Below are 15,349 nucleotides of genomic sequence, written 5' to 3' on the forward strand. Positions count from 1 at the left end.
GTTAGCTTTGGTCTGAGTCTAAAGATACCAAAATTAAACTTGTATTTAGATCTGATTTGTATTAGCTTTGCAAATACATTTTTCTTACTGGTAGTTTAAGAAGTTCAATATATGCAAATAGAATGCTGTACCACTCCTCCTAGACAAGCTAGCCTATTTTATTATAAGGTAAAAGCAGAAAATGCTGGAAATTTTTTCGAAGTTCTCATTTTAGATATTTTAAAATTTCTCTGAGAATGCATATTAAAAAATAAGTTTTCTTAATACTGTAATTCTGTTGCTTATAATCCTGTTTTATAACCTTAGATTGATCTTCATAATAGTTATAGTTTATGAAAGGAAACATTATTAATACATTGACTATTTTCCTTTATTTTTATTCTATCAGGAAACTAAAACTCAGTGTGTACGAATTGCTACAAAAGGTAAGAGAATTGTTTTTTTTTTTTTTTTTTGATTCTGTTCTCTCCATTTCTAAAATGAAAGAGCTTTGTTCCCTGCTTCAGGGATAATTAAATGTGGCATTTCTATTACAGAGTATTTGTAGGGCCCAGTTAAACTGCCAGCCAAGTTCTCTGCCTCGCTTGGGTGTCTTTAAATGTAATGGGTGCTACTTCCCATCCTCTAGTACTTGACTGAAGGAATCTTGTTATGAGAATAAGAAGGGTTTAGAAAACCTTAGAAGGGCTTATTCTGCCATTTAGTGTCTGAAAGATCTTGTGCCGCTGATCAACCAGTGTATTAGGAAAAGCTCAGCAACGGCAGCTCACAATAGCAAGTTTCTTGTTTAAAAACCTGTGTTACTTTCTATGGTAGACAAATATAAAAAGAACCAAGCTAATGTATGCACATGTAAGAGTATAAGTGTGGAGATTGGTCCTTACCTTCATTAGTAGCACAGGTTGATTGAAGACAGTTTCTTTTGGTTGTTTTTTTGTTTTTGCTTGTTTTTTAATTCAACTCATGCCTGTAAATTAGATCTGTGAGGGTTAGTAGCCAGGGCAGCTTTTGCTGACCCTACGTATTATGGCTTAGTTGCCTGGTTTCTTTGAGAAGAGAAACATTTTTGTCTTTAAATGAGTGTTTAGAGGTTGGAGTGGGGGAAGGTCTCCTGCGTTCTCTGTGTTTATAATCCTTCACTTAAGAGTTATTTGATTGTTCCAACATGGAAGAGAGAGCTACTTGGTGGATGGATTCTAGCAAAAGAAAAGAAGAAAAAGCTAGCTGCATGCAGACAAGGCCTCCTCAGAGGGTTGGAGCTCTGGGGGTTTTTCTGCCAGAATTAATGTTAGACCCACATTCATGAGCAGCAGTTGATTCATTTGGGGTAAAAATGAATGGCCATATTCTGTTTGTGCTGGCATCTTTCCTTTCATCATTTTTTTCCATCTAATCATCAATCTGCTCAGTTAGCATTTGTGTTTACTTTTGACTTGTAAATGCAATAAAAAAAGAGACTTTTTCCCTTGACTCATGAGAATTATAAAGAAGCTTCACAGAAAAGAAAAAAAAAATACATAGGTAAAAGTCTATTAGACTATATGTTTACAATGTGTGCACATTACTGTTATAAATGTGCATGAAGGTAGGTAGGTAAGGTATTTCCCAATTGGAAAAATGAATGAATAAATCAATAAAAGTTGCATGATCATGGGTAGAAATAACACTGAGTACACAGGAGAGTCTTGGAGTTTGGAAGGCTGCCCTTCCTGACGTCATTGCAACTTTACCTCCATAGGAGAGGGTGGGTCTTCACTCCTTAAGCCACTTTCATTGAACAGGACAACCATGCCCAAGAATCCCTAGGCTGATGTCTAGAAAGGACCATTCTTCATCCTGTATGACTCCTATGGGCAAGTGTCGTGTTCCACCTATCACTCAGTTAGACCCTTCCCTGGTCCCCACCTTCACAGCCTCAGCTATGAGTACTGAGTAGCTAGGATCTTACATTCCTAATGTCCTTCATATCTTGATCAACTTTTTAAAAAAAGAACTTGGTTTTCTAGAAAACCTGTCTCTATAAGACATTGTAATTTGCAGTGGCCTTTTACCACATAAATTTTCCATTCAGACCGTATTTAGTAGTGTGTTGCTTTCTCTAATTTTTTAAAAACTTAAAATGGATAGTTACTTAACCAAGTGTGGTGCTGTGATTTAAGTCTTGTACAAAACCATATACCAGGGACAAGTACAGGGTAATAGTCATATTAGGTACAATAAATATTTGTTAAATTAGTAATTGAATTTAAACTAAATTTAAGGTAGATGTTTCAGCTTTAATATTTATTCAAACTAGTTATGGTACTATATGCAATTCGGAAAGTTAACAGAGCAGTTTAGATGTGAGTTGACAAATTTAGTATACAATTATAGTTGTTCCTTTTTTGTTTCTTTAAATGTGTGTTTATATTGTGGCATATGTTTCTTTCACCTTCTACTGTAGAATATTTTTTCCTAAAGCTGAGATTCTAATTAGAACACAGATAATTAGAAATATAATTCATAAGCTAATGTGAATTGCATTCACCTTAATCCTAGTCTATCTCTGTATCAGTTTTATTCAAATGAGTTTTCTTCTGCTGAATTCTGTGACAATCAACGATTTCTTATCCACTCAAATGGCTATATTAGGGTAAATAGGAAGACAGTTTAGCTAAAATTCTCTCTTCAACTTAAACAGTGCTATTCTTATGACTATATTCTATAGCCGATTTGTTCTCCTGGTACATTTCAGTGCAAAGGACCTATTCTAGTGATTAAATCAGAATTAAAGAGTATGATGTTTTAGAACAGAGGGTCCAAAGAAAATCTAGCTATTACCTCATATTACTTAGATTCTGGATGTGAGACACGGTAAGACATTAAAACCTATTAAATGTCATAAGAATGAATGTAACTCAGTGGCATAAGAATGTACCATGTTTTGCTAGTGAGAATCTCTGACTTCATTGGTAGATGCCTTTAAATTTTACAAAGTAAAAATAAGAAATCCAAATGTTCTTTATGGTTCTCAAATGTAAGATCAGAATTAGACATTAAAAAGTAGACACTTATGCTATTTGCAACATTCACCCTTTCCTGAAATTTTGAATTATTCTTAAAGTTTGTGCCAGTTCTCCCATAAGTACTGTATGTCTGGAATACCCTGCACCTAATGGGTTATTCTTCTAAATTCACCCCTAAATGGACCCTGGAACCTCCCTTACTGTTCCCATTGACAGTGGAAGTAGACTTTTCACCACCACATTCCCAAAGAAATGTCCTAGTCACCGAAACAGAAAACATATGAGTTGAGGACCTTCAATGGTTCATGCTCACTCTTTTCATCCCAACCTCAAACTAGCTGGAAGTTAAATATTTCTTTACTTTAAAATTAAATGTATTATTGCTGTTTGCATATGGAGTATTACTATTCTGATTATTTCTGACATAATTACAGTAACTGGGATGCTAGGATAAAGAATAATAGGGACAGTAGAACTGGTCTGAAGACAAGTCAAGCATTTTACTCTTATAGAAGTTAGATTGTTTCATGAGATGACCTTGACTGTTAGTAGGTCTTTCCTGAGAAGCCTGTTGGAGGTACCTTACATTTGTGGCCACGTTTGCACAGAAGAAGGGATGGCATTAATGCCCAAGCTGATCAAACCGTCACTATGAACTGGAAAGGATAATATTTCTAACCTAAATTATAATGCTGCAGTCAATACCTTGGAGGAGACTGGAAAAACAATAATTTGCTAAAACCCAAGAGAATTAACTGATAATCCATTTCAGGAAAGAATTAATTAAGGTCAGTGGTTATATAATTAATATTCAAAAATAGGTAGCAGCAACAAATAAAACAATATTTTTAAGATGATGCCATTTACAATGTATGTAAAAATATCAGAGTAGAAATATATCTGATGTGAGACAGATAACATCTCTATACTGAACATTACCAAATGTTCAGAGTCCAAATATTGAGAGAAATTAAACAAGACCTAAATAAATGGAAAGACACTATGTTTAGGGATTAGAAGATTCAATATTGGTAAAATGTCAGTTCTCCCCATATTAACCTATAGATATAAAGCAATCAGAATCCCAATTTTATTTTAAAAATTGACAATCTGATTCCAAAACGTAAATGAAATGCAGAGGAACAAGGAAGGCAATCTTAAAAATAAAGTTCCTGTATGTTATCACAGCCTATGATAAAGTTATAGTGATTGAGACAATGTAATATTAGCACAGGTATAGATGATCTAATCAATAAAAGAAAATTCTAGAAATGTACCCACGCACATATATTCACCTTATTTATGATAAAAGTAAAAGCATAGGGTGGAGGGGAAAGAAATAATCTTTTCAATAAATAGTCTGGTTTTCCATATATATATGGAAAATATTATAGTTTGGCCTCTAACTCAAATTGTATAAAAAAAATATGGAGCTAAATGTAACACCCCCCCCCCGATTTTGGAAGAAAATAGGAAACCATAGGCAATGATTTCTTAAATAGGAGATTAAAGTGTTCTAATCGTAAAAAGAGATAAAATTTACTTTAAAACCTTTTTATCAAAAGACACAATTGTGAGAGTAAAACACAACTCAGGGGAAAAGATACTTGTAATAAATATATCTGTAAAAAGACATAGATCTAAAACTTACAAAGAGTTCCTACAAATCAGTAAGGAAAATGAGAGACAATCCATTATAAAATGGACAAAGACTTGGACAGACACTTGAAAAGGATACCCATATGATCAATAAACCTATGAAATGGTGCTCATCAGGAAAATACAAATTGAAACCTCAATATGATTCCATTATATCCATACCAAGATTGCTAAAATATAAAAGTGAAGGAAATACCAAGTATTGGGAAGGATGTGGAATAACTGGAAATCTCGTGTTTTCCTGCTAGTGGGTGTATACGTTTGTACAACCACTTTGGAAAACTACCTGGCTCTATGGACTGAAGGTAAACTAACCTATAGTCCAACAATTCCTTTCCTAGAATACTCCCAAAAGGAATATGTATGTGGATGCACCAAAAATCACATACTACAAAACTTATAGCGACACTGTTTGTAAAAGTCACAAACTAAAATCAACCCAACACCTATCAGTAGTAGACTGATAAATAAGTTGCATATATTCACTCAATGCAATACTCCAAAAAAAGGAATATAAACTATACACACAATAATATGCACGAATATAACAAGCATCATGTGAGAAAAAGAACATACACTTTATTATTCTTTGGTAAAATAAAGTACTTAGTGAAAGTAAAACAGGTATATGCAGTATCTATATAGATGTATTATGGTTTAGATATTATATGATGTAGATATACATCGCTGTCAGGGGTTCCCAAGACCACTACCAGATTTGGTGATTCTCAAGGAGCACTAATAGTCATACTCATGACTGGTACTGTTTTCATGGCTGTGATTTATTATAAAGAAGGATACAAAACAGAATCATCAAAGGGAAAAGTCACATGTACAAAGTTCAGAGGAAACCAGGCACATGCTTCCAAGAGGACTCTCCCTGGATCAAATTGGGACAACTCATGTGAAATGTTGTCTTTCAGGGAACCTTATTAGAGACTCAGTGCCCATGGTTGTTATTGGAAGCTGGTCATATAGGCACCCTCTGCCTAGCGTGTACCAAGATTCCATATTCACAGAAGAAAAGCAAGTTTTCAGCATAAACCACATTGTTTGCACAATTTAGGCACAGTGAGACACTTGGATCAGTTAGGAAATGATGGGAACCCTCCCTAAATCTCAGTTCCCTGACATCAATCAAGAGTCAACCTTGCAAGGAGGCCCTTCTAGGAATAGCAGTCTTAAGCCTGCTCTGTTGACTCTTGTCTGTATGATGTCTATTTCAAATGTCCCAAGAGGTACTTAGAAGAATGTTTAAAGAAATTGGAGAGAATCCCAAAAGTTATATGTACAATTAAGAAAGTAGAAAATTGGATTTATGAAAAATGATTAGAAAATTAATTATTGATACTAAGGGAGAGAGAAATCTGAGTGGTGACTTAATGACTTCCTTTAGTTGATGGTAGAGGGTAAAGTCATCCATGGGCTATCTCCCTTAAGCCTACTCGAACTAGAGAATATGAGGTTGCTTAGGGATTTAAAACATTTCTGAAAAAGATTTCTTGAAAACACTTTTTAGAACCTTCTAAGAAATAAATAGCTCATTTAGGCATTGCCTTTAGGATTGTATATCTATTTATACCTTTCTACATTATTTTAATTATTCCCTATAGAGTCATGAAGCAATTATGTTTATCCATTTTCTATTCATGTTTTTACTGTCTTTCTATACCCAGTATATGTGCAATTCAGGTTTAAAACTCTCACCTGAGTAGATAAGAACAGCTACTTGAGGATAGGAGGGAAAAACAAAGGGAAAGCTTCACAGAGGCATCTGCAGGTCATTGCAAGATCATCTTGTTTTGCTTTAGATTGAGCACCAAGCTAAGCAAAGAAAAAGAAAGGCCCCATACTCTACCTTGCCTGGGCTTACCTCTGGGCTAATTCCAAGATAAAAAGGCTTATTTCCTGACTAATGGATGCTGCCAGTTTAGGAGCACAATAAACAGTGGGGGGAATGTTTGGGCAACAGTCATGGTAAGTGCAGACTTTGAGAAAATGAAGAAGAGGTGGAAAAAAAAATCATAAAAGTGAAAAAGGACACTGGTAAAGAATTTAGTAATCCCAAATAAATGAATGGTTAGAACCTGATAGGAAAAAAAAAAAAATGTACCTAATCCTCCACCCATTGCTTAGGTTTTTAAGCCATGTTTAAATTATAAAGATGAAACTAGATACCATTGGGCCAGTTCTTTTGTTAGTATTAGTGGTAGATCATTTTAAGGTTAAAATACTCATTTTTAATTTTTGCTATTATTTTAAGACGTTATGTTTTTCTTATTCTTTGATGAGTCTTTTATGAGTGCTGTGGAGGGTGTCTGCTTTCAAAAGTGGATTCTATTTGCTCTTTGTCAAAATAAACTTTGTACTTTTCTGTTCACTAAGGATAATGATCAAACTTGACTTTTTAATGATTTCATTAAAATTGAAATCTTACATTTTTTTTTTCTTAAAATTGAAAGTGCCAAAAACTTCAAATATATGGAAGGAATAAAATGGATATGATAGGATTTTCTTTTTAAAGTTTTTTTAAAGTTAATTTTTTCATGTTTAAAGTTAATTATTTCATGCATTAAAATCAAGTGATTCAAGTGTTTAATTTGGATGGAGATTGTAAAAGTCATGTAGTCCAGCCAGCACCACCTTTTGGAAATATCTAATCCTAGGATCAGGAAAGGTAAGTGTCTATTTAAAATGTCGTTATGTTTACAGAGAGCCGCCTTGCAACACCAAGGTCAAGGGTTCAGATCCCGGTACTGGCGAGCCACCAAAAAATAAAAAATAAAATGTCATTTTATATCCTCATGGCCTGTGGCAAAGCAGGATTTATAAACTAGTCTTCCTGACTCCTGATTCATGGTTCTTTCCTCTCATTTTTGCTAAATGTCCTCCCTGGGCAAGACTCATTGGTGGTAGGGATGTGAAAGTAAACACAAATGATCTTTGTCCTCTAGGAGCTTTTACTCTTTGAAGTAACGTGTGAAGTTAAAATATGATGCAAAATGTGCTGTGCTCAAAAGAAAAAGGCAGAGTTGCTAGGAGCACATGGAGTCAGCAATGTTTGTATCCCAGTGCAAACAGCATTAGCCTTGGATTCAGACAATTCTATTTTCAAACCCTCCCCCTGCTATTTATTAGCTCTTAGGCCTTGACCAGGTTACCTGACCTCTCTTTGCCTACATTTTCTTGTATGTACAATGGAAATGGTGTTGAAAATAATTAATTTTCAGGATTGAGGTGAGACTAGCAATAATAGATATGAGCTTTCTAGTAAAGTACCTCACATGTGAAACATTTTCAGTAAATGTTTATTATAACTTATTGCTATCATTATCATTATTAATACTGTTCATAATTACTTATGGTTGGGAAACTAACAAGGATTTTACGGAGGAAGTAACATATTAAATTGTGCTTTTAAAGATGGATGTTATTTTGACAGTTGGAATTGAAAGGGAAGGGAATTCAAGGTAGAAGTAATTATGTAGAACAAAAGCTATAGGACTGGAAAATATACCTTATGTCTAAAGAATAATAGTTTACTAAATCTCATTCATATGAATGCAGAGGAAGAAAAGCTAGAAAGTTTGTGTTCACTTTTGATAGAACCTTGAATTCAAACTGTATTGCAAAAGCAACAGTGAATCACTGAGAGCTTTTGAAGAGAAAGCGACTTAATCCAATGTGATATTTTGGTGGAAAACAAACAAACAAAAAATCACCTCTTAACGGCATGCATGTTAGATTGATGCAGTGAGATAGTAGAAGAAAAGAGATTAGTTAAAAGCCTGTGCAACTTTTTCTTCTCTTCTTTCTCAGTCTATTCTTATCTCTCCCTCATCTCCCGAACAATTCATCCTAAAACCACTGGAGTGGAGCAGTACAAGGTGGGGTCCACAGCAGTGGGAGTGCGGAGAAGCAGCAGTGGCCCAGCATAGCTTGTCAGGGCCTGAGCAGGGGAAGGGAGACAATCTCACAGAAGGGCAGCCTGGCATGGCATGTCAGAGAACAGTCAGATTCAGAAGGTCAACAACATGGGATCAGTGGAAGTCACAGATCCATTTAGGAAGTCAGAGTTTGAGTAGGGAGGGTAGAGTGTCCACATACGGAGGCAAACTGTCAGGGTTTTGGAGCCCAAGTATGGTAAATGGAAGATCCACACACTTGGCAGTCCAGCATGGGGAATCAGAGCCCAGCTTGGGAAAGGGGGATCCATGCAGGGAGCATAGCCTGGTGAGGGGTGTTAGACCCAAACAAGGTGAGAAGCTTGGGGTGGGGAGTTGGAATCTGAGTGAGGTGAAGAGCTGTCAATACAAGGGGGTGGCCCATGCAGGATATCAGAGTCCTATCAGTTTAGGCAGGTGAACTTCCATGCAGAGGTTTGGCCATGCACAGGGTGCCTGCATCTGCATGGAATGAAGAGCAAAACCACACAGGGGAGGGGGTGACAGTAGAGAGGGCAGAGAGCCAGGGAGCAATATACCCTGATAGTAAACACCATAACATCCAAATTGTGGTATCTAAATACCATTAACTAACAAAAGAAAGTGGGTTTCCTTGGAGAAGTGGCTAAGTCTAGGACTGGAAGAGGAAAAGTACAAGATGAAGCTTGATTTTCTTCTTCTTGTTGTTGCCGGAAAGCAAAGAAGTACTCAAAAAATAATGAGAGCATATCAAGAGGACACAATTGCCAGCTTGGGGGAGGCTCCATTGGCTGAGCAGAGGTCAATTTGAGAATCAAAATAAATAATGATGGTGATGGATTGTAACACTGAATAAATTAGGAACCATGAGTCCTTTGCTTATATAGATATATATAAGAAGAAAGGTGGATGAAAAACAGGTTATTTTCGTAATTTCAAAGTACATCCTCCAAAAGACATATTAATTACAAAGGGGACAAAATTAACTTCACAGTGGAAAAACCTGGCTGATACTTTAATCAAGTGATGAAATTGAACAGTATCAACATTGGGAAAGTAATTATGGTTTATCACCAGGATGCAATAAGAACGCATCACTTTCATGATATCTCTGCCAAAGATGCATATGCGTAACCTTAATCTAAATATGATGAAACATCAGTCAAATTCAAATTGAGTACTTTCTACCATATTACTGACCCATAATCTTCAAAAGTGTTAAGGCCATAAAAGTAAAGGGAAGAGTGAACTGTTCCAGGTTAAGTAGACCAGAGACAGCAACTTATTCTAAATGCTTTAGTTAAGAAAAAAAAATGCATACTGTATTTGTAAATTTTCTTAAGTTTGTGTGTTTTTTCAAAAGAAAAATGAATTTTAAAGGCTTTATACTAAAATAGATGGAATTAGAGATTAAGGAAAGAGAAGAATAAGGGGGGCATAATGAAGGAAAGATTAAAATACCTTGGTATTTATCCACTGGGAGTAAGAGAGCTGAAGACTTGAAATTAATGCTGATCTTCTGAGCTGGCCACACTAGGAAGATATAGTGTTAGTCACAGAAACAGAAAAGACAAGAAACCAAAGCTTAGATTTTTTTTTTTTTTAAATTTATTCCATTTTGGAAATGTCAAGTGTGGAGTACCAGAAAATAACTAATGAAAAATGCAATTGGAAAACCCAAAATTAAGATATTGAGAATTTCTGGAAGTAGAGAATTTGCACATAGAGGCTTTGGGAGTGGTAAACATAAGAAACACATAAAGAAGATAATATAGAAAAATGAGGAAAGCTCCTTGGAGGACACATACATTGAGAACGTGGGAGAAGAAAAATGAGGTAGAAGAAGAGCTAGAGTACAAGTGATCAGATTGAAAGGTACATAATCAGTAGCGTGCCTTGTCACAGAACCAAGGAAGGAAGCTATATCTTGAAGGGTCTTGGAAACAGTAATTAATAGTTTTAAGCAGTATAGAAAGTTCAAAGAAAATACTGTTGAGAAGAGGCAACCAGCTTTGCAAACTAAGATGTCCACAGTTGAGTTTAGAAAAAGGGAGAGCATTCAGTAGAGCAGTTGGGCACAAAGACAGAAGCAAGAGTGGAAGGTTTTATGGAGTGAACAGGAGCTGACAAAATGAAGGCAGTTAGGTAGACTACCCTTACCAGAAACTTTTCACTGATAGGAAGGAGATTACGAGGATTTTAACTTAGGAAAGAATTACTAAGCAAGGTAGAGACTTGAGTGTATTTTTCAAAGGGAAAATACCCATGGAGCCAAAAATGTTGAACATATATGAGACAGAATAAATTCCCAGAGGAAGTAAGTAGTAGAATTGGACAAATGCAGAAATAAATATTTTAAAACAATAGGGAATATTTGAACCTGTGATATAGGGCAGAAGGACAAGTGACACCAAAAATATTGAGGAGACGTCTGTTGAGCTGATCCATCTCAACAAATTAGATGAGGTCCTGTGCAGAAAGTACAAGTATTAGGTGTGGGACAGGAGACCAGAAAATTTTAAAAAGCCTTGAAAATTCTTCTGGGGGAATGAGAAAGAATTAAAAACCAAGAACAATTAGCATACATACTAAAATAACGTGATCATTTTGTTAATTTTTTAACATGTGAGAAAAATTCTAAAATTTTTTACTATAATAGATTATTTGTTTCCTGCCTTCTTGGAACTTATACTTGGTGGCAATGCATAATGGGGATACAGACATTAAAGAAACATATAAATTAAATAATCAACATTATAATGTTTGAAGTTGTGATGTGAAAACATATTATGAGACAAAAGAAGAGTCTGGGAGTTGTGTTGGTTGCATTTGATTGAGATCAGTTGTTCTGCTCTCTCTCATTTAGATTAGAAGTCTCTGAAAAGATACACTTCAGGAGTGGCGTAGAAGGGTTTATCTAAATTGTACTGGAAATCATGAAAGCCACTTCATTTGTAAAATAGCATATCCCAAACCAGAATTGCTCCAAACATAGGAAAGGGACTTTAGTCAGCCATATATTTGAAAAGCAAAAAAAAAAAAAAAAAAAAAAAAAAAAAAAAAAAAAAAAAATCAGTCTCAGGAAAGTTGTTTGTGATACATTAAGAAGATGGGGCAACACTAGGTCACTTGCACAATGAGATGGGATCATTGTGCAACTTACACGCTCAGTGTCCTTAGGCTCAGGTCTCTCTACTGGAAGAATACTGTTTTAGATTGAAATTGGTTTGCTTTACTTTTCTACATATAACTTATAACAGTGCCCTAATTCAGTATATGCAGGTAAATGTGCAATTATTGATAAATTAGCAGCTAAGTATGTTACATCATGGTGTCATAAAGAATTCATACTCTGATAACTTTATTTTTTTCTTAAGGAAATTATTGTAATGAGTAACATTTCTATGGTTAGATTTAAATGTACCAATTCATGCAAATGTTATATAAATTATAATAAAAATTACTCAAAGGATTTTCAAAAGTATTTCTCTAAAAATATGCTTTATCTATATTAATCTAACAAGAAATGCATTTCAACTGAGTTTTTATTTAATTTGCTCCATAATATTTAGCATGTTGTGTCATCTAACATTTCCTCAAAATATAAATCATTTATAAAGCCATATGCTCATTTACATCAAATTATTTTTAAAGTAAAGCAAGCAAGCATTGATAAGAAATAAAGATATTGAATAAATCACTAGAAGAAGACTAAGAAACAAAACCTGTATTATGGGGAATTGAAAATATTATAATCTGGGGCTGGCCTGGTGGCGCACTGCTACAGTGCGCCGCTTGGGAGCGTGGCGGCGCTCCCGCCGAGGGTTCGGATCCCACATACAGACCGGCCGCTCACTGGCTGAGCGAGGTGTGGGAGCAACACCGAGGGTTGCGATCCCGTTGCCGGTCCCGGTCCGGTACGGGCGCGACACTGAGGGTTGCGATCCGTTGCTGGTCATGAAAAAAAGACAAAAAGGAAAAAAAAAAAGAAAGAAAGAAAATATTATAATCTGTTCACGTAAGTAGTTTACATTTTGAAAATATTGTGACTGCTCAGTTTCCCCCTCATATATGAATTTCTGGGTTTTTAGAAGAAAACAGATTACTTAGCATTTAGATTTTGTAAAGGTGTCTATGTTGGTCAAATCTGTCCATTTTCAAAAAAAAAAAAAACCTGACATTTTCATTGCTAAAATACTACCAAATTTGATAGAATGAAAAATGTGTAATACTGTATGTGTAAATTTATTTGAACATAGCATTTAAGGTTTTTTATTTAAGGAAATATGGCTATATTTTATATTAACACGACAAACATTTAGATTCTTAAGGCATGAATGGATGTTATTACGAAACTATATTTATAAATAGTTTGTTGTGGCAGATTGTTGTTTGTCTACCCATGAGCTGTTCTTTGACTTCTGCCAGTTTCATTTGGATGTCGGTATTCCAGTCATTCCTTTAGCAAATATTTATTTCATGCCCATTATATACCAGACATTGTTCTGGCCCTGGGGATGGAGCAGTGAATAAACAGAACAAAGTTCTTGTTCTTATGAAACTTAAATTCCATTGGAGGGAAATAGACCAGACACAAAGAAAGTATGTGGTAGGTCAAATGGTGTTAAAACCTTTGAAGAAAAATAAAGCAGTAAAGGGGAGAATATGGAATGCTGGGGACTGTTGTCAGGGTACTATTTTATTTACCAGTTATCAGAGAGTCTCACTGGTGAGGTGTGATGTTTAAGCAGAAACCTGAAGGAAAGGAGGAAATGAGGGAGTCAGCTATGGGGGAGAGGAGCATTCCAGGCAGAGGTAACACATGCAAAGACTGAGGAGAATGTATCCTTAGCTGCTCAGGGAAGGTGGTCTTAGACCCAGGGAATGAATTGGTTGTTCTATGTCAACTATTCTCAAAGTTAAGCTTGAGTCAGAGTCACCCGGGGGCTTGTTAGAGCAGATGGCTGGGCTTCAACTAAACAGGTTCTAAAACAGTAGGCCTGGAGAGAGGTCCAAGAATTTGCATTTCTAACAAGTTTACTGCTGAGGCTGCTGGTCAGGTGACTACACTTTGAGAACCACTGGTCTAAACAAATTCCATTCACCTCTGCCAGTGATTACTTTAGGGTTGTGTATATAATCCAGTTTGGGCCAGGGTGATCTAAGGATACTTTATATCTTCTGTTATGTCTTCTAAGACATTTTTTCCTTCCTGATTTATAAACACAGAGACAAGGACAGCCCCAACTAATCCTTTTCACCTTGGGGCATTGTTTTATGAACATGTGGTATTAAGAAGGTTGAGCTAAATTGGCTAAAAAAAAGGAGAAAGTCAAAAGAATAGCAAAGAAGCGAACTCAGAGCCCTAACAGCTGTGAGCTTCTGAGATACCCATTGCTGGACCTCCTTAATTTCAGTTATCTACGTTTGAATAAATAAATGTCCTAGTTATAGAAACCACTGCTAGTGGGAATCGGTCACTTGCAGCAGATAATGTCTGAACTGATGTTAGATTTCTATTTTCCTTCAGTGAATATAGTGAATACAGTGGTTAGATTCCAATATGGAGTGTAATGGTCCAATTATTTCACAAAATGATTGTAAGAAAGCACTTAAAGTTCATGTAACCTAATCATTACCAGTGCTATTTTTTTAAATAGGGAATCTCCTTCTTGGCATAAGTCTAAATACAAGGAACACATTTGCTGCTTTACCATAGGTACTTTGGTGGGACTTACCTTAACAGATCCAGAGATACCTGGAAAACAGGAACTCAGACAGTTCCTCTAGAAGCCATTGAAAGAAAGGAATTCCAAAAGCTGAGGCATACATGTCTGCATTTAGTCATTCATTTAATATCCGTTTATTCATTCTTTTGACAAACCTAACTCTGGCATGTGATTACAAAAGATGCCTGTAGGGTGGAGTTTTATATATTTCCATCCTGGAATGGTCTAAGTCAGATTATTATTTATTCAGAATGTTACTTATGTTAAACAGTGGTGATATACGTCCTTTTCACCCTCTCAAAAACTCTTAAGTGTTAGCATGCATTTTAAACCTGTATTCCAATACTAAGAAAAAAATTACTTGCCACAAAAGAATAGGTATACATGGAAGATTTTATCCAAAATATATGATTAATGCAAACACTGGCAATATTTTATTTACTTCCTTTGTTCTTTATTCTCTCCTTTGCTGTTTGTTCCCTAATTACTTGATAGAGTAGGTTTTTAAAAAGCATTTTCTTCATTATCTTAGTTTTGTCTCATGCTGCTTTTGTCAAATCTTTCATTGGTGCCCTTTCTCTGAGTTGTGCAGATGGATGAAAATGCCTTTATTAGTGACAGACATTCAAAAATAACAAACATGAAAAGAAAAAGAAAACTTAATCTGCCAAAAAGTTACACTAAAACCATTGAAGCTCCATTTGTTTGTAGCTCCATATATGTAGAAACTTGTTTGACAGAATTCATTCCCACTATATTCATCATTGGTGAACTTGAACTTGAGCACAACTCCACAATTTTGCTTTGAAATTGCACTCTTGTTCTTTATCCCTTACAGAGTGTACAGAGGTGAAAGGGGCTTGAAAAGTAGGGCTGAGGTCTAAAGAAAAGAAAAATTTTCAAGTGGCTTCAGGATCTGAAATCCTAACCTTAATTTCTTTCTTTCTTTCTTTTTTTTTTTTTTTAATTTTGACTATTTTTTTTTTTCGTTAAATTTTTATTTTGTCAATATACAATGTATATGATTATTATG

At 35.3% G+C, this 15,349-nt stretch overlaps 1 protein-coding gene across 1 annotated transcript in view; it reads left to right on the forward strand.

The window, feature by feature from the left end:
• The window catches only part of LOC103594396 (receptor-type tyrosine-protein phosphatase kappa), a gene marked incomplete at its 3' end in the record, with an annotated part of 459,087 nt that extends 458,662 nt beyond the window's left edge, over nt 1-425 (forward strand). The window contains exon 13 of the mRNA XM_008577608.1: nt 389-425. Coding sequence (XP_008575830.1) covers nt 389-425 — 37 coding nt within the window. The remainder of the gene's footprint in view (nt 1-388) is intronic.
• Between the last annotated feature and the right edge of the window lie 14,924 nt (nt 426-15,349).

The sequence above is a fragment of the Galeopterus variegatus genome, unplaced genomic scaffold, assembly GCF_000696425.1.
Source record: "Galeopterus variegatus unplaced genomic scaffold, G_variegatus-3.0.2 Scaffold68, whole genome shotgun sequence".
Classification (NCBI taxonomy): domain Eukaryota; kingdom Metazoa; phylum Chordata; class Mammalia; order Dermoptera; family Cynocephalidae; genus Galeopterus; species Galeopterus variegatus.